General features: G+C 44.2%; 1 protein-coding gene across 4 annotated transcripts in view; it reads left to right on the top strand.

The window, feature by feature from the left end:
* Positions 1 to 24,458, top strand: part of dusp8a (dual specificity phosphatase 8a) — a 44,213-nt gene that overhangs the window by 11,064 nt on the left and 8,691 nt on the right. For 3 of the 4 annotated variants that reach the window (XM_051381904.1, XM_051381903.1, XM_051381905.1), the window contains exon 3: positions 6,499 to 6,637. In XM_051381904.1, the coding sequence (XP_051237864.1) occupies positions 6,499 to 6,637 (139 nt within the window). Of the gene's footprint in view, positions 1 to 6,498; positions 6,638 to 21,677; positions 22,483 to 24,458 lie in introns of those variants that run through there. The other variant, XM_051381906.1, reaches the window with a different exon arrangement.

The following is a 24,458-nucleotide window of genomic DNA, read 5'->3' as shown; positions in this document are numbered from 1 at the left end:
TTTTTGGCCACTAACTAACAAAATTAACTAATGAAAGTGTTATTGGTGAACTTTAATTAATAAATCAATAAGCTGGTCAATAGAAAATGAATTAAAAAGCAAATAATCAAGCAAATAATTTTACAATCATTTAGTCATTTCATGGTGTAAAGTTGATACTTTTGATTTATGTACTGCTGGCTGGATTGAACAAGCAAATTGAGAACATCTACAGAGGCTGAGTGAAATTGTGATGGGGATTTTAAACATTTTACTGTCCTGCTGTATGAACTAAAAGATTAATTAAAAAAGAAAAACAGCAGATTTATAGATGATAAAGATAATTGCTAATTTGCCATTACTATCATACCTTTGTGACAGATGAATAGCACTTAGATAGTTCATTATTTGTGCTGTTGTTTACAGTAAAGTCCTGTACACCTGTAATTACACTCTAATATGTCTTCAAGCGTTATATAGCAGCATATTAGTCATGATAATGAACAGTAGCCCAATTTTTGCTGTTTGCTATAATGGCCACGTAGCAGTAAAGAGAGCCAGGCGATGGGTCTGTGATCTTGTCTGTGATCTTAATTGGTAGGATTGGCTGAGTGCCCTGCTGCCTCGCACAGGGGGAGCTATGCACGTGACCTACTAATGCATTTATGCAATGAAGACGATCTCCATCAATTCCACTTGATGATGCACCATATGTTGCTGTGTTTATCCTCTTTGGGAGGGTGCTGGCTCTAATAATACATGATGCGAAAATCATGTATCATTTAGAAGAATCAAGGGCGAGTATTCCTGAGATTGTGTAAAAACAAACAAAGACAACATGATTCTGCCTGTTATTTAAGTGTCAGACACAGGGCAGAGACACTGGTAATGTCTTTGGAAAACACCGTACAGTTTTCCTAATGATATTGTTCAGGGCACACAAGTTTCCAGTAACTGTAGTGCAATATTTCAAAATGAAGGAAAACACATGAGTGTTTCATGTGTCATCTGCCCTGACGGTAGCAGCAGAACTGAGAACTTTGTTGATGACACACTGTGTGGATTGTTTCCCAGATTACCCAGAGGGCAAACGCAGGGAATTTTTGTTTTATTTTTCATTCACATTTTTCCTTTTGCCAAGTTCAAACAAAGACACTGTAGCTGGTGGTGGTTTTTCTACAGCCGGATATGTCATGTGTTTACTTTGATGAGGTCATGGCATGAATCATTGTTTGCTTTAAAGCTACTGTTTGACATAGACACACTCTCACACACTGTATATAGTTTAGGACATAACCTACTGAACCATGCAGTACTGTAGAAGTAACATTTATGTAAAAGTTTATTTTTAAATCATGGATGTAAATGAAAGAAAGGATTCATAGATGATGTGAAATGTGGCTTTCATTATATACAAAGTGAGGAGGATGACGTTGTATAACCGGATCTACAGCATGCATGTGCTCTTTATAGACAACAATCTAGTCTGTGTGTGTGTGAAAGTGTGTGAAAGAGACGGACTGGGAGAGACACACAGAGAAATTGTATACTTGTATGTAAATATCTATACTTGCAATGAATGTGTATCCTACAGTGTGGGTGTTAAAGGTCCTCTGACATTCAGGGGTGTGAGGGTGTGACCAGATCAGTTGACCACCTCTCAGAAATGATCAGTGATGACCTCACACTGCACATGCACAGAGGCATCGGGGACTTTCGCCACCCTCCCCCATCTTCACATCCTTGTCTGAAACACACAAACATACCCATGGTTTAATACAGGACTTTCCACTAATGACATGAAGTCCCGAACCTTTAGACCCCTTGCTATATTCTAAACACAAACCTACACTTGTTACTTAAACACACAACCCAAAACTACTTTACAGTTGGTCCTCATAGGGATAGAAATACACTGTGACACACACATCACACCTACACACATGGAAGTGACAGCTGCCAGTGTCCGTCAATGACATCATCTGGCCCCAGGGTGGTATCTTAACAGCGGCGAGTGGTATATGTCACACCCTGAGTCCTAAACTGACGGATCAACTGTTTGGAGAGGTCACTGCCTGTTGCAGCAGGTCCTCTATTAGTATTTAATGTACTGTAGTGTCAGGTGAGTGCCCAACCATTAAACCAGTTTTAGCCAGATTGATATATTAATCTGTAGCTTGTGCCTCCAAGTCGAGCAATAATTAGTAAGTGAAGGGGAGATATGTACAGTATGGATGTAAGAGCATGAGATCTGACTCTTGTGACCACTTTTAAAATAGCACCAGTAACATCAAATGCATTTGTATTTTATTCTCATGTGGCCGCTCTTAGGCTGCATACAGCTTCCTATTCACAGTTTGAGCTGAAAAACGCTGTTGGTTGAAGTGAGCTCATAATGCAGTCGACTGTGGGACATCCCGGAGAGGACACACTGAGAGGGCCCAGGCTGCGCTTCAGGAATGTGGGGCCATTTTTAGACTGTTTGTGCTGATGTTGTGTCACAGGCCAATTCACACACAAACATGCATACTGTCCCTCTCAGCACTGACCTTGTCACTGGTCAACAGCACTGCTGAGGTCGGGGAAAACCATGTTTCACTTTCTTACACGAGCACTTACCGTATGCACATGGGCTGTTTCCACGATTCCACAAATATATTTTGCGTGCGTGCGTGCGTGCGTGCGTGCGTGCGTGCGTGCGTGCGTGCGTGTGTGCTCTCCCTAGAGAGGAGCATTGACAGTAAGGCCGAGCCTTGACCCACAGCCCCGTGTCAGACCTTGTTTTTCCTCCCACTTTTTCTATGTTTTAAAATACGGGGTCAGTATGAAACATTAATTTCACCTTCACTTTTTCTCCTTTAAACTCTTTTTCAGCCTCCAGATCCTTTAGAGGAAGCTTGAATGCAGCAGGATCATCGCATTTTGTCTGCCAGTGCCACCTTCTGTCCCTCTCTGCACCCTCCTCCTCCCTCCAGTCGCTCTCTCTGCATCTGATTGTCCTCCCTCCTCGATTTCCTCTCTGATCCCATTCTTCCGTTCCCCCTCCTCTTTCCTCATATCCCCCTGGTTTCCCCCACACACACTTTTCACCTCTCACTCCATGGCTCCTCCTCTTTCCTTTTCGCTGCCAGTGGCATTCCTTATTTACCTGCAGTGTGCATGCGTCAGAGCGCCTGGGCCAGTACAGTAGTAGTAGTGATGCTGTAGCACTGCAGAGGGATGAGAGATCTGTACTGCTGCTGCAGTCTGACAGCCAGCCCCACGCTCCCTCGGGTCGTTGACCTCTAACACTGCAGCAAACTCTATGCATATCACATACTGAACTGATGTGTAGCCTATTCACTGAAGTGTGTATATATATCAATACTATACTATTTTTACTATCATTCTAATACTATACTATTTTTACTATCATTCTATAAAACATAGAGACCGCTGATTTTTTTCCCTAACTCGCAGGGAACCCTTACAGATCGGATGAGCGGAGGTGTAATTTCATCCTCTCAGTTGAAACACTGAATGAGCCTTCCACGTTTACTGCATTTTGTTTAACAATACAGATTAAAACAGTGTTTTAACTGTTAATTCTGTATTTTCCAGCAGAATTTAAACAGTCATGTGTTTTTTGTAACATGACATCAACAAGAACAAGAACCTTAAGAGAGTGCTAGTCAGTAATTACAGAGAGTGAGATAGAATAGTGTAGAAGAGTTCAAGTTTTTGTTAAGAAAGTTATAAAATTACAAAGCAGAGATAAATGACTCACTGCTTGTCCAACAGTGAGTAACAGACTGATTAACAGTTCTATTTTTACTGCAGCGTTTTATGTCTTTGCCGTAGAAGTGAAACTTTTCACACTGTGCAGCTGACACACACTGTGCAGCTGGCTATGCTGTGTGTGTATTTATGCATGTATGTATAGTTAAAGGCCTGTAATCCTCAGGTGTTTGGATCAGGCTCCCAAATTAGACCTGATCCCATTAGGATTATTAGCCAAAATTATCCAGGGTTAGTAAAGATGGAGGGTGGAGGGAATTTAAAACAAGGAAAGAGGCATTAAGAAGGAAAAATAATAAAAGAGTGCTATGGCCAGGTAGAGACTAAAGTAAGTTGTATAAATGCTGTTTGTTTTAAATTTGTAGCGTTGCATTGATGTCTTTCCTGGACAAATGCATGCTTGCAGTCACGATGCTATTTTATTTGATCATATATCTTAATGCAGTAGTTTGGATGTAAGCACATACTGGGCGAGATGGTATTGCAGGTCATCTGTGTTTGACAGGAAAAAAGGGGATAGAGAGACGGGGAATGAAGTGCAACTAAGTTCAGCGGCCAGACTCAGACTCAGCAGGGCGCCTCAACAAACGGTAATCCAAATAGTGAACAGTTAACCTCTCAGGTGTGTAATCACAGTATTTTAAAGACCAGAAAGCAAGTTGTTTGAAGTCTCTCATGACCCATCAGGCACAGGTTACAGTTTCTGCCTCAGCTTTTTATGTTTTTATGTACTGGGCGATATACCAGATGAACCATTATACCGGCTTTAATTTCCTGTATGATGTGATTTATTTAACCGCTTTAACTCGTGTGTTCCTTGGGCAATAGAACATTTGAGAAATATCTCTTCAAATACTTAAATACTAGTACTAATACGAGTATTTTATGTCACTTTATGCAACTATTTTAAAATGTTTTGTTTTGAAAAGGAAGCAATGCTACAGTTGTTGGCATATCTTTTTTATTTTTAAGTTTTTTTTACTATGTTGCAGTTTGCACAATAAAAATAGTGTATCAGTATGTGGGGCTAAGAAAACCCATAGTAATCAAAGCCTTCAGTATATATATGATTACATTAAAATGTCTATATTTTATGTTCTACTGACCATATAGTTACTATCTAACTATAAACCTATATAAAGGCCTAGTGATGCAAAAAAATAATAAAGAAACCTTGATTTATTGTGAAAGCACCAGAGTCTTACAAAATACAATGATAGAATTTTTTGTTCACACCACCCAGCACTACTTGTATGTCAGTACTGATGCTGGATGCAGGCAGGCAGAGCCAAGCCGGGTCTTACTGGACCAGTTACTTGTAATGAGACATCAGAGAGTGACCTTGTCCTGTCTAAATCACCTGCACGGCTGTCTGCCCAGGCACTCTGCTACAGCTGCTCTGTAGGCAGAAACATAATCAGGCACACTCTTTGCACACTGTGGAGCTGTTTGTACCATGAGCTATCACTACCAGTGTGCCTTTCAGCATACAGAGAGTGAAGAAGAGATGGGTGGCACGCTTAGTGCAGTTTGCTTGGGAGCTAGCAGCTATTCAGTAGCACATTTTTAATGAGGATGGCTCAGTGTATGTTAATGTAAACAAGGAAGCGTTGCACTGAGTTGTCCTGTCTCATCCTCGTCCCTCTCCATCTCCCGTTCCTCCTCCACCATCTGCCCCTTTTTTTTTCTCCTCTTTGTTTTCCTCTTGCATCTTTCTTCATCTCGTCTCCATCTTTCCCTGCCCCGCTACTCCGCTACCCCCACCCTCTTCATCCCTCCCTTCCGCTCGCCCTCTTTCCTCCTCCCTCTCTCCTCTCCTGTCCAGTGGCGGTTCAATGATGCAGTGATTCATAGCTGCAGTAGGCGCTGCCTGATGGTCATGTGACCAAAGCCTGCCTGACAACATGGGGAACAACACAGCCCGGGCTGCTGTGTGTGCAGACACATGCACGTGCTCACACTCTCTCACGCACATACACAGGCATCACACCAGCGCATGCTCATACCCTGTCATCTTTCTCACAATCTGATATAAACAGCATCACACTGATACATCGATGGATGCCCACACCCAGTGTATCCAGTTTTTATGATTTTACTGATACCGCCCGCCATTACAACGAACAACCCTCTCAGCAATATTTGCACAGTAAATATTGCAGTCACAGTTGCACAGAGCAACACTCAGCCCAAATGCATTATTCATAACCCTGTGCTTTATCCTCATAACTAACTCCAGAATCACCTGTAGTTCTTCCTGCTTACTGGTGCAGTCTTTTGCATTGATGAAGCCAATGTTTATTGTCATAACTCCCAGTGGTGTGGGTTTTCCTTACTGCTGCTTCCTGGTGCATATTAGGGCAGCAGAGTGCTCAAGTGTTATACAGTGTTACAGAGGAACTATACCAGGCTCAAACAGTTGCAGGCTCGAACCCTGCAGCAGCTCATGTGTATTTAATGTCTTGTAGCAATGTACTAGTTTTCTCAGCCAAGAGGTCTGATAAATATACATCTTTAATGTACAGTATGCACTCTGTGTGTGTGTGTGTGTGTGTGTGTGTGTGTGTGTGTGTGTGTAAAGAAATGCAATGAATTCTCATTTAAACTGTGCAGTATACCTGTTTAATAGGTGCTGTCATATTAACTAACTCTTCCTTGTTGGTCCAGGATGATTGACATACTTTCCACAGCAGCACTGAAAATCATCTCTCCTCTCTTCCTTGTTGTTTATCCTTTGTGCAGGTGGAGCTGGGCAGGAAGCAGGAAGTGGTGGTTTATGACCAGAGTTCCAAAGAGGCAGGGCATCTGTCCAAAGAAGGCTTCATGCACATTCTCATGGGAAAGTTGGAGAGCACCTTCCACAAAGTCTCCCTGCTCACCGGTATGTGAGAACGTGTGGAACATGTGTGTGTCTGATGATGATGGTGGTGTTGTTGTTCTTTCTGTCTGTGTTTTATATGTTTGTGTTGTTTCTCTATTTAATGCTTTTGTGCAGCAGGCAGGTGTACCTCACCACATCCCTCCCTGCCTGATTTGAGTCTAGTTTGTCATTACACAGTTTGGTCAGCAGATGTCACTGATGATCACAAGTCTGCTTTATCTCCACAGTCACATTATACCAGTTGTTCCTCATTTCTGAACCGGCAGTAAGACTTTCACACGTATATGTGGAGATAGAAGGGAGAGGAGGAAGTATAAAAGCATGATGCCTGCATACAAAGCCTCTCTGATGACTCTTTGATGTTTAAGCTTCCCTGGCGTCGTTTTCTTACCAAGCATCACTGAAATAAAGCTGAAGCTTAACTTCAATCCACTGGCCTTATTTACCACAGTTATTATCCTGTCATAGTGTCCACTAAGCACACTAAGACTTATAATTGAGCCCCAGCAAGACTGTTAATAGCCTCATTGAGTTAATAACATCTCGATTGCGGTGGCTGCAGCTTTTTTAAGGGACGGCATTACACACCCATCCACCAGCAGAGGCTTATGAATCCGTCCCAAATGTGTCAGCACAGAAAGGAGAATGTAATCTGCCTCAGTCAGGATTGGAAATGAGACGGCAGTGGCATGCTGTTCGGGCAAATCTCTGCTCTCCTCTCTGCATCCCCACATCCCCATTCTTCTCCTCCTCCTCCTCTCAGTTCTCAGTTCCCTCCGCTGGGAGATTAGCGCTTTTTCATGAGTCATTCATAGATGCTGAGGATTGCCTCAAAGCACCCAGGCTCCACAATTAGTCACAGTCACAGAGATGTACTGAGCACATGCTTAGGCTGGGCACACCCGCATATACTGTGCACACACACACACACACACACACACACACACACACACACACACAAGTAATGACGACACGCTGATTGTCTCCAAAAGCCAGGATTTTCCTCTTTCCTTTTTGAACATCATACCCTTCTTAATGAAAGACCCCTTGTCAGCGATTCCCTCCTCTTTATCAGTCTCCTCAGCTCACTCTTGCTACGTTTCTTCAGGGGAAAAAAAGAGGACTCACACTTCTTCCATTTCTGTCCCTGCTTTTCTGCTGTTTCCACGACAACAGTGGCAGAGAATATTTCCCAGAAGGACTCAGCCAATGGCGTTGGCTGTTGTTTGGGTGGTTGTATTATTGGGGTCAGTGGAGCTAGCAGCCTGTGTCTGTGCATGCTTGATGTTCATGTGCATATGGGTGGGTGGGCAGATAGGAGCGTGTTGCGTGTACACGTATGTATGCATGCATGCATTCGTGCCTGCATGATAACTGGGATGAGTGCTGCAGGATCTGAAGCTGCAGACTTTTCATGACAGAGACGACGTTGAGATACAAGAAGGGGAAATGTTTTTTTAAGGCTTTTGAGCCGTGCTTCTTCGATCAATTTAAATAACCAGAAGTGATGCAAATTAGAAAATGTATGGGGAAGACTATTTTAATCATGTGTTTTTAGTACAGTTTTTGTTTTACAATCAACAAACTATGTGGTCTAAAAGAGGATATGTCTTCTTAAATGGGGTACTAAGAATTTGTGAACTCTTCAGAGGCTGCTTGGCTGTTTTGGCTACAATTAAAATGCAATGTCTGGTTCCAGGTTCTAAGATCTTAGAATTTGCTGCTTGTCTCTGTTCTCTATCACTGTAAATGGAATATATTTGGGTTTTAGCCTATTGTTTGGAAAAAACAAGCAGACGTATTTGAAGACGTCACCACGGGCTCTAGAAAACTTTTTTTTTTCTTCCTTTCCTTCTGTCTTTCCCCTCATTCCTGGCTTTACTTGGCTTTACTCCCCCTCTCACATTCTTAAAGATTCAAGGTACTTTAAAATTGCAAACAGTAATCCTCCCTCTTTCTCTCTCTTCATTCTCTGCCCTCCCTCTTCCCCTACCTTACTCTTTTCCACATCTCCCCCTGCCCCTTTACTGAACCTCTGATTTATGATGCTAATAATTCCTGCAATGACTTCATATCTGACTGACGACTTATTTTCAGCCTCGCGTATGCAGGCCACACACGCACAGTACACACCGTAACATTGCTGCAAATCAAGTGAGGGGTAATGTGAGTGGGAGGGAGGGTCAGATAGAGAGATGAAAAGAGAAGAATCCATAAATGGGATGGACAGGGTGAATAAAAGAATAATTACTGAGCTTACTGTCTGAGGGGAGAAGAGGATTTTCTGCCTTAACTGTTACTTATGCAGAAGCCTGCCAAAGGGAGATTAGGGCACACTCTCGCAGATACACACTTCTCTAAAGTGGGTATATGTTTTTCATATTTTAAAGCTAAATTCTAATGACTTAAACTTTCCTTAAACTCAGTGAATTAATTGCAGAACATATTTGGCAGTTAAGCTGCTTGAATGACATGTTATACAACCGTGGCTCATGTACTAAGAGCGTATTGATCCGAAAGCAATTGGTGACTCCTCTTAGGTTTCGGTCCATTGACTAAATAATCAATAACTCAGGCTCAGAAGCCACACCACTTCCTACATGTGAATGAGGTCATGGAACAAGCCATGTCCCAATAGAACCATTGTTTTTTGTGAATGAGACGAGTAATCTGGGTAGCGAATGACTCTCACACTATGTTTAGTTTGAAATATATATTCACACAGGATGCGGTGGCGGTGGCAGTTGGAAAATGTTTATGTGTGCGCGTGCATGTAAATACATGTGTCCGCGGCGTGGCTTACGCGTATGTTTGTGTACACACGTATGTTTGCGTTATTACTTCATCGACTGTGTGAAAGTGTGCAAAACATGTCTCTCTGAGGACAAGCCTTATTTTTACCACAGCAATGATCTCACCCAGTTGGAGCTCAGGCTGATGTGTCTTGCCTTTTTCAGAGTACTGACTTTGTGTGTGTTTGCGTGTGTGTTTTTTGTAGAGGAGGAGAACATCGCTTGGTTGGAGCCAGCTGCCTCCCCAGTGGGTCTAAAGTTTGCGTGTTTCCCACCAATCTGCAGCACACAGCCAAACCAAAGACAACACTGCCTGCTAGTGTGTAGCTAGGTGGTATGTTAGCTGATGCCAACTGCGTAGCTGTGTCATGCGTCACATCGGCTCTGATGAGGCCTGCCAGGATGAATTGTTTTTGATGTTGGCCTCCAGACCTCATGTTCTAGTTTTAGCAGAAGAAGCTTTAGAGAAAGAATATGAATAGAATAATGAACAAAAAGGGAATAGAGAGAGAGAGAGAGAGAGGGAGGGCTGAAAGTGTGAAATATGCACTCATGTTCTGCTGAGGAAAAGCGAGTTGGATAATCGTTTCAAGAGGATGGGAGGTGGTGATAAAAATGACAATGCATTTTATTCATATCGCGCACATTTTGTACCACAAAAACTGGAAATTAGTACACCGGGAAAATAGAACAAATGCAAAAAAGGGGATTATAGAAGGACAAAGAGTTAGGTCATGAAAGAGGAAATTAAGGTGTAGGAACAGGGATGCAGGTTTGCAGGTGTGTATTTCATCAATCTGCTGTGTGTGTGTGTGTGTGTGTGTGTGTGTGTGTGTGTGTGTGTGTGTGTGTGTGTGTGTGTGTGTGTGTGTGTGTGTGTGTGTGTGTCTGTGTGTGTGTGTGTGTGTGTGTGTGTGGCGATTACAGATGTGCAAGACTGCTCCTAATCTTCCATAGTGCCATCTGCCAGTGTTTTTTCGCCGGATTACTAAAGCGCCACACGACTGGGTCAAAGACAGAGAGAGCGAAAGGAGAGAAAAGGGCCCTGCAAGGAAATGAGACAGAGGCGAGGGATGGCGGCACGTGCCAGACACGTCTTGATTCTCTGCACTGGGGGAGACTTGGAGGGCATTGTGTACGTGACATCTGAGCACTGCCTTAACCTACAGTCCCCAGTTAGCATTAATTTTGAGTACTAAAACAAGTTATTCAACAGAACAATTTAGATTTTTCAGGATTTGCTGCTTTCCTCTGTTTTATGTCAATGTAATTTGGATATATTTGGGTTTTGCACTGTTTGTCAGTCTAACAGTCTATTTAAAGACGTCACCTTTGGCTCTTGGAAAGTGTGGCAAGAATCAACACTTAGAGACTAAATGATTCGGCAATTAATCACAAAATAAATCTTAATTGATAATAAAGCTTATTGTTAGTTGCAGAACTAGTTGTTCACCAGTCCACAAGCTGTAACGCAGATAGGTAGGTATGTAGTCTGACCTCCACCTGTTGAGATTTGAGCTGTGTCACATTCCATACTACATACTAAGACTTACCAGGTTTTGAGTGTATTGCTGTCTCACTAAAACATGTCAAAACTAAGCACTCTCATATTTAAGTATACTTGTTGTATGCTGGTAATTGTTTTCCAAGATGCTCACAACTGGATGAAATCTAACATTTTATTGATGGTGGTGAGACAGAAAACCCCCAAAAATAGCTTTCTCTCTGTCAATTTTTATTGGCAGTAGCTTTTTGGATTTTAATATCATTTCTTTATGACTTAAAAACATGATTAATATATGGTACATGCTGTAGTATTAATATGTAGTATCTAACTGGGGCATAGTTTTTACAGGTTAGCATGCTGACTCCCACGCTGTCAGCCTGCCAGCTCAATGCAGAAGCACACAAGACGAGACATGGTGATGACATACTGATGAGAGGCATTAGGAGATGAAAGGTGCCTCTCTCTCAATTTCGTTTGTTTGCTCTCTCTCTCTCTCTCTCTCTCTCTCTCCCTCGCTCCCTCGCTCACAGAGACTAAAAACACACACAGGAGCTGCTGTGTAGCCCGGAGCTTTGATGAGATCAGGTTAGGGTGTGACTGCACAGACAGAGGTACAAAGGTCAACTCAGTTATGTGTCATTCTTTTGCGCTGTTATACAATGGGGCGGCGGCCCCTGTATGTATGTATGTATATGTGTGTGTGTGTGTGTGTGTGTGTGTGTGTGTGTGTGTGACATGTGCATCAGAGAGAAGCTGAAGAAGTGAGGTAATCGTGGGAGGCCGAATCTCACAATGCAGCCGTTCACAGAGACATTCCAATGAGCTACATAAGGAGGTCTGTTTGTGTCAGTGTGTATGTCTGTTTTTGTGTGTCTGCGCGCATGTGTGCATGAATATGTGCATATGAAGTAGTGCGTGCACGCGCATGAGGCAATGTTTGAGGGTGCATGTGTGAGAAAAAGAAAAAGACAAAACAGAAGGAGGAGAGCTATTGAGGAGATGAGGTAATACTCCTCATTTCATACTGAATGTGTGTGTGTGTGTGTGTGTATGTGTGTGTGTGTCTTCTTCATGTAGGTCTAGTGTCTGTGTGTGTGTGTGCGTGCAAGTGTTCGGTTGGCTACATTTATGTGCATTCATGTGTGTGTCAGCCAGAGTGTGTGTGTGGTCGGAGATCTCATTCAGTGAGACAGGCCGTCATGCTGACCTGTGCTGCATTCGTCAGCCTCTTCAGAGCTGAAAGTCTTGCTTTACGGTTTCTTCTTCTCCTTCTGGAGCCCAGCAGGAAGTCTCCACATCCTCTGAATCAGCCCAGGCAGAGAAAGCCACCAGAATATCTGCCAGAACAAACACACACACACACACACACACACACACACACACACACATGCATGCACACCCGCAGAGCTGTAGAGTGCAAGTGTGTGCAGGATGCTCTGGCAGACACAGATCACCCATTTTATGTGATTAGAAACTCTGGTGACCCAAAGGTCTGCATCTGTAGTCGCTGCCAACAGCGCCATCTAGAGATAGACTGGAACATTAATTTATGGAAATACCTGTGTGGTGGACATCATGTTGACATGATCAATCAGCATTTATTTACCACTCTGTGCCTGCAGGTGTGTTGTGATTGGCCACAGTGCAGGTCAGAGAGGTTGCACATTAATCATGAGCTCCAGGTATCTTTCATCCCCCTCTCTACCGTCTCTCTTAACCTCCTAACCTGCCCTCTCTGCACCTCCTTGCCCCTTTCTCTCCCCCTCTGCCTCCCCCTCCATCTGACCCCTCTCCATTACGCCGTGGGGAGCTCCAGCAGATCAATGATTTCATTGAGAAGGAGCCAGTGGTGCCATTAGGAGGTGAGCTCACCTTCCCCAGGGAGATCTGACACATTATTCTCAATGACCTCGCCTTCCTCTCCATCCCTCCTTCCATCTCTCCTTCAGCTCCTTTACCTTCCCCCCCTATTTCTTCCTCTCTTTTCCCTCCTCCTCCTCCCTCTCTCCTCTCTTCTGTTTCACGGTGCTGAGAACAGAGCACTATTTTTAGGCCCAGACTCCTGCGGTCGTCACATCTGGCGCCAGTGGCCTCGGTGCTCTCACCCTGGGCTGTAGATACACAAACACACAAACGCACAAGGACACACGCACACACACACACACACACTGGCCCACCCCAGCCAGCACCAAAGGAGCTCAAAGGTCAAAGAAAATGGCCTACAAAAATATCTATGACATCACCTCCCTGCTTTGAAAAGTGTTACAGACTTTGAGAAGCCTCGGAGCTGCAGAGTGACATAATGCTCTGTTATTCTGCAAACAGTCACTCTACAGGTATGTAACAAGCTCCTTTTTTTAGGCTCACACCTTGATTGTGAAAATGCTTAAATCGCACACACTCCTGCAAGTGAGCAAATTCATGCACATATGGACAGACTCACACACACATAATATGGTAACAGGGCCCAGAGGAGGCCTGTACTGAGTTTTATGTAACAATGTTCTGTTTCTGCCAGTGTTCTCACCCCCTCCCTCGTCTGTCTCATTGGCCTCACATGATGAGCTTGATGTCATTTTCCCCTTCTTTCCCTCAAAACCGGAGAACAAAAACAGGCCAGCATGTGTGTGTGTCTGCACGCACGGTTTGATGTGTGTGTGTGTGTGTGTGTGTGTGTGTGTTTATGCGTGTGTGTGTGTGTGTGTTTATGCGAGCCACTGCCAAATGTTTCCACCATGACGTGATCTCACTGCTCTGTTTGCCTCTTGCTCCTCTTCCCCTTCTCCTCCATCACTCAGAGTCCCATGCTGGCTTGGAGGGGCCACACACACACACGCACACACACACAGTGATAAACAGTCATATGTATATACTCTAGCATGCCAAGAAGAAGAAGACATTTTATACCCAGATGCGCACAGGAGATGTACATAAATTCTAAGATTAGAGCTCAAGACGCCAGTACAGACGCACACGATATTTAAGCTTAGATGTGACTACCATGTCTGTTCATCTCGCACTGTATTGTACGCACACAGGCTGAAGAACTTGTATTATGTCGTAAAAGTCACAAGATCAGTGTAAACTTTGACCGTAACTGATTTTAATTCACCATTCACAGACACAGTAAAGGAAGTCTTAGTTATGTTGCATAGTTCCCTGAAAATGTCGTAACGTGACCCTTTTGTCAAGTCACAACAAAGTTAATAACTAAATAACTATGAAAGACTAAGGATGTTATTCAGAGCTCTGTGTGGCAAAGTCTGGGGACTTTAGGACACATGTTAGGTACGTGAGTTTGCCTCGGGATACAATCAAAAAATTTGAATGTGGAGCACCTTTAAAGCATGACTGTGAAATAAGAAAAATCAACAATTAAGTGTAGACCTTACACAGCAAATTAAATATGATATGCATAACAATTGTTGGTTTCTTTTCCTACAAGATGCAGTTTGCCTTTCATAAGAAGTAAAGGTTGTTGAGAAATCCTGTGGGACAGTGCTTGTACCACTGTGCCCTAAATACTTCTACCATAGTTGTTTAAGCTGCTTTGTGTATACAGTCCATTCACAGTGCATACCTTCTGGCTCCTGCTGCATTTGAAATCTATCTGGAGGCCTTTTGAACATCCCAACCCGCCCCTGTCATGCATTCATCCAGCATGGAATAAAAATAGTTTGTTTAAACTGTTACCTAGGCAGTGTCAACACATCAGGTCAACAGGAGCTGAAGTTGAACAGCGTGCTAACCCAGGCCCGGTTTCTCCATGCTACGCCCCCATCAGCACCTCATAACTCGAACCTCACCGTGAATTTGGGCCAAGTGCTCCGTAGTTTGGTTGCTGCGCCATCAGTTTACCGCTGCAGCATTTATCCTGATGACTCTGACACACATGTGGAGTGGAAATTTCCAAAGGCAGAAGAAAAGGAAAAAGAGCGAAAATGACGCTAGTTTATCCTACCCAGATTTGGCCTGCATCCACCAGATTCCATTCATGCTCGGACTGCCCACTGCCGCTGCTGTCGTAGCGTCATTCCCTGGAACAATGGCGGATTCCTGTTTATCACCGTGCTATCTTTGATGGTCTTTATCTCTGGCATGCTGCAGTGCTGCTTCCTTATTTACCTAATTGGTTGCCATTGCCATGGTGCACACAGATTTAGACTGCACCTCCGCCATGCGGTTGAGGTTCTATTTTCTTGGCAGCCTTTCGAAGTGTGTTACAGTATGAGAAAATCTATTTTAATGTGCAGTTTGCTAATCATTTTCCAAAGAAAGACAGGGGGATTTTCTTTTCCAGGCTCATTGGAACAGGAGTAGACTAGTTGCCTGTAGCAGAGCAGAGAGTTTAAATCCTCAGCGGTTTAACACTTTTCCTGGTATGTACACTGACTTGTAACAGAGGTCTTATTACCGTAAATACATGCTGACCACACACAAACTTTTGGGCTGAACCTCTGGGGCCGCCACTGCTTCCTGATAAAGCAGAGAGATTTTCCATTGCCACAGCAACAGGCTAATTTTAGAGGCCCAAGATTGAGGAATGTAGCAGTTTGTGATCATTCCCGGTCCTCCTGATATCTCCCCCCACTGATCACACATAAACACAAACACACTCACAGGGTCACTCATACACAAACAAATACACACATGCATAGATGAAGGCAGCCTACAGAGAGGCCACTTCCCTTTCGGTTGTGTAACTATTTCCTGTTTCTGATAAAGTGACATCAGGGCTTCCCAGGGTGAAAGAGGGAGACGCCTTGGGAACTCAGCATGTCTGTATACAAATGCATGTTATTTGTATTTATATTTTAACATTGTCTTTTGATTCAGGAAGAAAAAAAAACTCAGAAGCTCCACCGTCAGCTTTAAAAATCATTTTAAAGGCATCATGAAGGCGTTGGCAGGGCGCACACAGAAACAGCTTGCCCAGTTCCTCTCAGCATCACGTCATTCCTTCTCTATTGTTCTTCTGTAGCTGTTGGAGTGATGTCACTGCAGAGTTGCGAATGTGACACATTCACACACCACACACACACACACACACACACACACACACACGGCGTCTCCATAGCCTGTAATGGCAGGAAAGCCGACCCTAACCATGGGTGTTGCGATAGCTGCTGTCACCATGTCCTGTACGCCCAAATACAGTCTCCAGGGTGCGCCGCCTAACTTTTGCTTCATGTCTTTGTCTGTGTCTGTGTCACACTGCTGAGTGACTAAAAGTTGAGTAATGTGTTCATTGTCCACTTAATGTGGAGATTATGTCTTGTTTTTAATGTATGTACAATTCTTTTACAAAAATCAGTTCTACAAACAAATTTATGCTCAGGAACATTTTATCTCACTGCAACATCGGCAGAAGTATTCATTTCCATTTCATTTTGGAGAAGAATGATTTGAAAATAATTTTTTCCTTAAGCACTGATATGCATTTGAGGTCAGTGGAAAAACTGGGACTCATTTTCTGCCTGCCTTTCATTGAGTCATGCTGTGTGTGATAATAGGAGGTGTTGTGTAAAAGAAGATTGGGGGGGGGGGGTGATCATATCACTCAGCGACAGGCACAGACAGAGCTAATTGTGAGACAGGTAGACAAGAGACTAGTAGACATTGAGGAGTGTGCGTGTAACTAAAACAGGACCAGATGGCGTGGCTCCCAGCACTGGTGTCAGGACAGTGTGTGTGTCAGCCTGTGTGCTGCCCTGATAGGAGCTAATTAACACTGAACTGATCTGAGATCTGCCTGTCAGTCTGCATGTAGCAGCGGTACAAGCTCATTAAAAACAAACTGATCCACTGTCAGCTCCTCGCTGTCGGAGCAGCACAGTTGTCACACGTGTGTTTGTGTCAGACTGCCCAACATGCGAGAGACAGTGAGAGAGAGGTGAGGTGTGTTTTCAGTGTGTTATTGCTTTCAAGTGCTGCAAGGAAACCCTGTGCATCCCAGCTTAGGCCATTAGCATTTAGAATGAAATAACAATCCGTTATGCTCAAGTGAACCTGTGTAGACAAATTCACCTCTGGGGAAATCAGAGGGGAGAGCGGAGTGTGTACTCTCTTTTTACACACGCACACACACATTCTTCATCTTTTCATTCCTGAAGACTGATGTGCACTGTGCACATACAGTATTTAGCCATTATTCTCACACTCACACATTACTCATCTATGCACAACCTCAGAAAACAGCTGTGAGCCGTCTCACTCTCGGCTAAAATTAACTTAAACATTATACACGCACACTTTTACACAAAGTGAATGCCCAGGCATCATATGCATGCAAACATACTGTAAGCACATGCCTCCAGTGGCATTTCATGTTGAGGCTTAACAGTCCCCCCTTTTTCTCGATGCACACACACTGCTGAACATCTCCAACTGGGATTTTTAAGTAGTTCATCTGGTTTATGAGGACCCGTCTGGTCTTGAAAGCCCCCCTTGGTGTGTTTGATAGCCTACCCTCTTCTCTCTTGTGTGTGTGTGTGTGTGTGTGTGTGTGTGTGTGTGTGTGTGTGTGTGTGTGTGTGTGTGTGTGTGTGTGTGTGTGTGTGTGTGTGTGTGTGTGTGTGTGTGTGTGTGTGTGGCTTCTGTATACCCGCTTGCTTGAGTGTGTGTGTGTGTTTGTAAACAAATTTTTTGCCAGTGCGATAGATTTACTGGTGCAGTAGCCCCGGGTGATGAGCTCCTCCAGGGGGTTAAGTTGTTTGGAGGGCAGGGGGTCTGCTGCGTGACTGATGCGAGCAGGACTCCCTCCAGGCTGCAGAGATAGAGATGAAACTACCTCATGCGTGAGCACACACACACGACCAAGTAGTGCACCAGTGCTCTTTTAATCCCATACACCCTCCTCCCGCCTGCTCTTTACATCTAAGAAGAACTACCCTCCATTTTTCTGTGGTTTCTTCCTCGATTTCACCTCCTTAGTCTTTCTTTTTGACATCATCAGCTTCTGTTATCTGTTCAGAAACAGAAATCAGTGCAATATGATAACACAGTTTCGATCCTGAAATCTCTTTTTGGACCTTTTTAAATAAAATATAGTCTCAAGTTAGAATTTATTTATCTTAAATGTCTAATCGAAGAATACATACATTTTTAAATAATTGGCTATGAACTTCAGCCAGTACTAAAGTATTGGGTATTGTATTGGGGATTGAGACCAAGCACACACACACACACACACACACCCACCACTCATGTCCCATTGCGATATGACCACATCATTTCAGCTACTGTCTCCCTATGGATTCAAGCCCCCCCCCCTCCTCCCTCCATTAATTCTAGCACCCCCAACTATCTAATCTCCCCTTCCTCTCTCCTCCAGCACCTTCCCTACCCTCCAGTGCTCCATCCGTCCATCCATCCTCCCCTCTCCCTCCCCTGGTGACTACCTCACCCCCCAGGCATGGCAGCTGTGTTCTCCTGTAGGCATTACATCACTGCAAGAGCAGCCTTGTTACTGATCCCCTGACAACCAGCACTATCAACACACACACACACACACACACACCAATATACACACACATACACACACACAGAGGCTTGTGCACTGGCACATATGCTTGTGTTTATGCATATTGGACCAAATAACTGTCTACCCTGTCCCTAACCCCTGCAGCAATGTCGCTCTGTCTTCCTCTCACCTTGCTCCATTCATCCTCTTCACGCAAGGTTGCAACAAACACACTCGCCTATACGCACGCACACACACACACACACAAACACTCACTTATACTCACACATGCATTAACTCACAGTCTTCATCACCCTAACCTGCCCTATCCGGAGAATGACGTCTCTCTTTCCTGCGATATCCTGACAGATGATCTGCGGTGTAGGGTGACACTCCTGTCGCCGCCTGTCTCACTGGGGAGGGATGGTGGAACTGGCACTGATGAAATATGTTCAATTAAAAAATATTTTATTTATATTATGATGTTAGTACAAACTTACATTGATGTTTTTATATAGAATATAAATCTAGATTTGTTTTTAGGAATTATTGTTTGCACTGGTTATTTTAGTTGTGAAAATGTAGCTCATTTTTGAGGGTTTTACCTCAACTTTATAACATTAAAATCTGTCACTAACTTTATTTGTACCCAGAGCGCAGAAGTTCAAACGACTCAAAAATAAGTCAAATGAATAATAATATATATTTAACAGGAAATAAAGGCGTAAAACCCTCAGGAAGAGCAACAGGAATTCTTCCTCCAGGACAAAAAACTTTCAATATGGAGGAAGAATGACACTATTAAATTAATAATGTACAAACATTTTTAATATTTAGTAAATATTGTGTGGTAAGTTAAAGACTTGCAGCCGAAGTGTAAAAGTGCTTAGAGTGAAGAAAATAGCTCAGAGAGAAAATAGCAAACAACATTCATGCCAGTCAGTTTATAGTGCTTTTACTTCAGATAGTCTTTAATATGTTAATCTACCATCTAATGGTCTTAACATCCATTTCTTCTACATGAGCTACATTCATTCTTGATTACTGTTTGCAACATTCACATCGCGCCTCGTGCCTTCCAGTGCAAACAGGCTGTGATATGTTGTTCTGGTCTTGGAGGGCCCCTTTGGCCTTTACACACCTCTCTTTCTGTCTTACACCGCTATCTAATACTCATCTCTGCTCCTCTCCCCCTCTGTTTTGGCTGATCTCTATGTGTGTGTATGTGTGTGTAAACTGTGCGTTGTCCTGGTAACAAGTCCTCTACCATAAAAGCACGCTCTAAATCTAAGAGATGTCAGAGGAGGGGGGTGCCCGGAGTGACCGTCCTACCTATTTCTGTCGCAGCAGGTCACACATGTGCAGTCAATAAAAAAGGCCTGGTTGTCATTTATAGTGTCTTGGCTGTTATCCTCTAATTAACACACCTACTATTCTGAGCCTTGTTACCCTGCTGAGGACTAGAGGAGGAGGAGGAGAGGGGGTATAAAGAGTGAGGGCATGTTGTTTGCTTTAGGAAACCAAAAGAGTTTGAGCATTAAAACATCAGCAGCTGCTTTGTTTTGTAGCGGCTGGCTTCCACTTGCTGTGGGTTTGCAGGTGTTGGAGGAAGTCGGTTTTATGGCCTCGAGCCACACAGACAGAACAACGAAACCGAGGTGTGGATTCAAACCAGGGTGATGATCGGTGTGTTTGAAGTGTAGTGACCCCAGTTGACCACTGTGGAGTGCCACACCTTCTCCAACCAGCTGCAGACGAGGAACAAAGTGTGCGTTTGTGAGTTGGTTCCCCCAAAACCAATGTCTGCATTTTTCACAAAGCTCATCATCACCAAGTGAACTATTTCCTCTCCCGCTCCCTCTCTCAGTGACCCGCAGTTGAACAGAGGGTGACGTAAGGCTGTTCTCACCCGTGTGTGATCATTCAGGGGTCTGCAGTGATGAGATGAGGTCAGTCAGTCAGCATGCAGCTGGCCCCCTAACTAGACAGCTTGTATAAGCTTATTTGCCTTTTTTTGGAGCTGGACTCACTGTGGCGATGACTTAATGTACTTGAAGCCCATCTGACCTTGTTTGAATGTAATCAGTGTACCGTGATGCCTCTACATATGACTGGCCTACTCAGGACATGTGCTGTTTTAAGAAATGTGTGCTATTTATGACAAGCAGGGGGTTGAGTGAGAGAGAATGGCAGCCATGTTAAGCTGATCAATCATACGGGACTTTAAACTGTATTTAAAACAGCTGTGCCTGCATAATAATTAGTTAACTTTCAGTTAACATTCAGTCATCTACTCCAGCAGTTATGTTACGTCCTTTGCTGCTTTGTTTCCATAGCTGTACTTGTGGCCTACATGTTTGTCATTCCATAGTAAAGTACCAGGAGCCTGTGGCCTGTCAAATGGATGATGGCTGCCGACCACAAGCTTGTTTGGTCTTCTCATCACCTCTAGTCGTCCCCTTCTCTTTTGTCTGCTTTTGTTTCCTTTTTTTCCCCCTGCTCCTGCCTTCTCTACAGCTTCGCTTTCTGTCCTCTTCTTTCCTCTCCTCTCCACCTTTTCATCCTCAAACACGAGAACACAGTGTCCAAACACAGGCGCGTTAGACATGAACCAGCGCAGGAAACATGGTGAAGTCACACACATTCCCCCACCTTCAGAGACAAATCACCTTTCAACACACTGACACAGTCTTAATCCCCCCTGCACTATGCAGCTACAGTACATTTAAGGCAATCAACCTAATGTAGGTATTCAGCTTCTGCTTACTGACTTTCTCTATAGCTTTGTTACAGAATCTGTAACTGAAAGCCATCTGTAAATATGAAAGCAAAATAGCACATCTAAAAAACATAATTCTGCATATTTTTATTGCTTTGAAACTGTCAAGTTCACAAACCCTCAGCAATCTTTCATATGAAAAAGCACATCAACACAAGCTTCTTTTTATAAGCCAAGCATTTTCCTCTCTTCCCTGTAATCAGCAACACAGACTGTTCAGTCTTGTAGCAGCGTGTATCTATCTATATAGCTGTGTCTTCGCCTCCATCCTTCCCTGATAGAGCCCTGCTCCACAGCTAGGCCCCTGAGGTGGCCGCATATTTGCTGGGTGAGTAAGGAATGTGGTTACATGCCTTAGACATTAGCTATGACGGAGTGCTGGCTCCACAAGAGAGGGAGGTAGCAGAGGAGGAGGAGGGAGGAAGGGAAGGAGGGAGGGAGGGTAGAGTCTGAGCTCACGGCAAGTGAGCTCATTCACCCCCAGAGCTCGAGGAGAGAGTGCAGCTCCGTCATCCTCTTTGCTGAGAGAGAGAGAGAGAAAGGGGAGGAGGGAGGGAGAGGGAGGAGTGTAAGCCAGCGACTGAGCGAATGAGAGACAGGGAGAGTGGAACAGCACAACAATAGTGGGCTGCTCTTCTGGCTGTGGACTCACAGAGACAGAGAGAGCGCTCAGAGAGACACACAGACGCTCTGTAAACCAGCTGCAGACAGATTACAGCTGGTTTATACGTACAGGCATCACTTTTGTTTTTCCCCTTGCTCTCTGTGTGGGAGACCATTCTTCACAAAACCACAGAATTACTAAATATTGACGCAGGGGCATTTTAGGAATTTTTGTGGTCATTGCATGGGATTTTGGCCATAGGTGGACTTGGACTTGGAGCCTGTCCACAGACATTTTGGACTAGTTTTTGTTGTACTGGGTCTGTTCTCTGAGGGTCACCGCCTGGACACTGGAACAGCCAACTTAACCAGAGTGGACTTGAGCGCCAGCAGGAGTTTTGTTAACTTGGGATTTTTACACTCTTAGACTGTTGGCTCACCTCAATCAGCCCTCTAAGGGGAGCACTTCTGTTTGTTTGTTCAGACATTTTTGTGCGGCAAGGGCTCGCTCCATCCCTGAAGGAAGGAGCACCAGAACATTTCCATTGGTGTGTGTGTGCGTGCGACAGAGTGTGTTCTGGGGGATGCCTCTGGATGTGGTGATTGCCCCAGCAGAGGACTGTTTTTGGCCGGACCTGCAGGACACAGACATGAGGCTGAAGATCAGGGTCCGCCGAATGAAGGAGGGGAGAGAGCTACGAGGTGTGTATCCACCTGGACTCAGCAGGAGAAGTGATGTGTGTGTGTTTCTATGTGTGCAAGTTAATAAGGATATGAGAACATCCCTTTTTTGCAAGTAACATGTTGAGGATGTGGGCCTTTGTGTACAGAGGTTACAGGGCGATCATACGTAGTGAAGATGCAAAGAATGTGGAGTATGATTTAATGCACAGAACATCCACCACCGTATACAGTTCAAGATGTTATGTATGAGAGGAAAGCCTTTAATGATGGTTTGTGCACTGCTGCTGAGTACAAAGGCACAGTGGGCTCTCAGGTATTGAGGTATTCCAATCCGAGCATGCTGCAAATGAAAGATACGAAAGAAGGCGTTCAGGATCAATAGTGAAATCTACTGCTACAGCAAGCTAAAAGAATACATTGCATGGGACCCAGCCAAACCCGCTAATTGTTTTCCCACCTTTTTGTTTGCGCAGTTAATGTGTTTAGAGAGACAGAATAGAAAGAAGAAGGATTAAGAGGATGACATTATGAAGACGAGAAGCAATGAAGAGGAAAGAGAGGAGAGAAAAAGGGCTCAGGGAGGGAAGAATGAGAGCCGTGACCCGCGGTATGACATAGTGCTCATGCTCTCTCAGCCTGTGGTCATTGAGATGTAAAACTATCACAAAGCCACTTTCTCTTTCTCTTTCTTCTCCTCTGCTCTTGGCTTTTGTCTCGCTCCTGCTCTCTCTCTCTTTGCAGAATGGTGTCTTGTGGAGATTATGTTATCAATATGTGTGCAGTGTGCACTGCAGGTGTTTGACATAACACCTTTCACACAGAGCGATGAGGCAATGCAGTGCTGTGGAAAAATCATTTTGATATAGCAACACACTTACATGCATATTGCACTAAGTATCTATGCAGTCAGGCATTTTGCTGGCGCTACAGTTAGGTCCTTTGGGTCATAAACGTTGCAAACGTTTGTATGCAAATTCAGATACTGTGTACATATCAGAAAACCAGCTCAAAGCAGTTAGCACAGCAGCCCTTCACACCTGCCATACTTCACGCTGATAGGTTTGTGTTTCTTAGTGTGCGTGCACATGTGCGTGTTCAGTTCATCTCAGCCAGGTTTTTCTGCCGGAAGTGTCAAACTCAATAGCATTGGCCATCAGCAAGTGAAAATTAAATTGTGAATGCAGGTTATATTACAGGAGAATGTACAGTCCTGTATTGCAATCACACAGTACTGATCAAAGTGACATACTGCACCGCTATCTATCCACTAAGATAGAGGAACAATAAACAGTTTAACCATCAACCAGGATGACATATTAATCATACAGTCATTCCCGTTTGTCATCACACTGACGCCCTGCATTAAAAGCGATGACCTCATCCCACTAGCTCATGTATGCTCTGTCAATCTACACATTTGTGACAGACGTGGCCCACTCATAACCCCTAAAACACACACACTCCCATGGCTTCTCCAGGCTGCAGCACTGCCTTTGTGGAGCTGAGTGGGACATGTGTGCAATGATGTCATGTTTGAAGGGGGAGGGATGGTGGTGGTGGTGGTGGGGGGGGGGGGGGGGGGAGTGAGGGGGGTCACATTGAGATGCTAATGTCGCTTCATAGTGGAGGGGACAGCTGGAGGGGCACAGAGGATGGCGTCATGTCTCCCCCGATATGAACCACAGAAGAGAGCGACGGAGGGAGGGATGGAGGGGTGCAGGGTACTCATTCAGGCAAATCAATGCCCCCAGGCTGCGGAGGGTTGTGTGTATGTGTGTGTACGTACATGCGTGTGTCCCCTCTCCATTAACAGGCAAGTTAAAGAGGGCAACTGAAAGCGACTGAAGAGACTATAACACACATACAGAGGCAAGCGGGGGGGGGCTTGTATTGACGAGTCAGTCAATTGTACCAGCTGCAGTGATGTAACAGCAGAGCTCCCATTAACCACAACAGCCAGGCAGGTGTTGTGTGTCTCTGTTCGTCCGGTCAAT

This window comes from Dicentrarchus labrax, unplaced genomic scaffold (genome assembly GCF_905237075.1).
Source record: "Dicentrarchus labrax unplaced genomic scaffold, dlabrax2021, whole genome shotgun sequence".
Lineage (NCBI taxonomy): Eukaryota > Metazoa > Chordata > Actinopteri > Moronidae > Dicentrarchus > Dicentrarchus labrax.
Note: the sequence above shows the minus strand (reverse complement) of the source record. Positions and strands in the feature narration are given on the sequence as shown.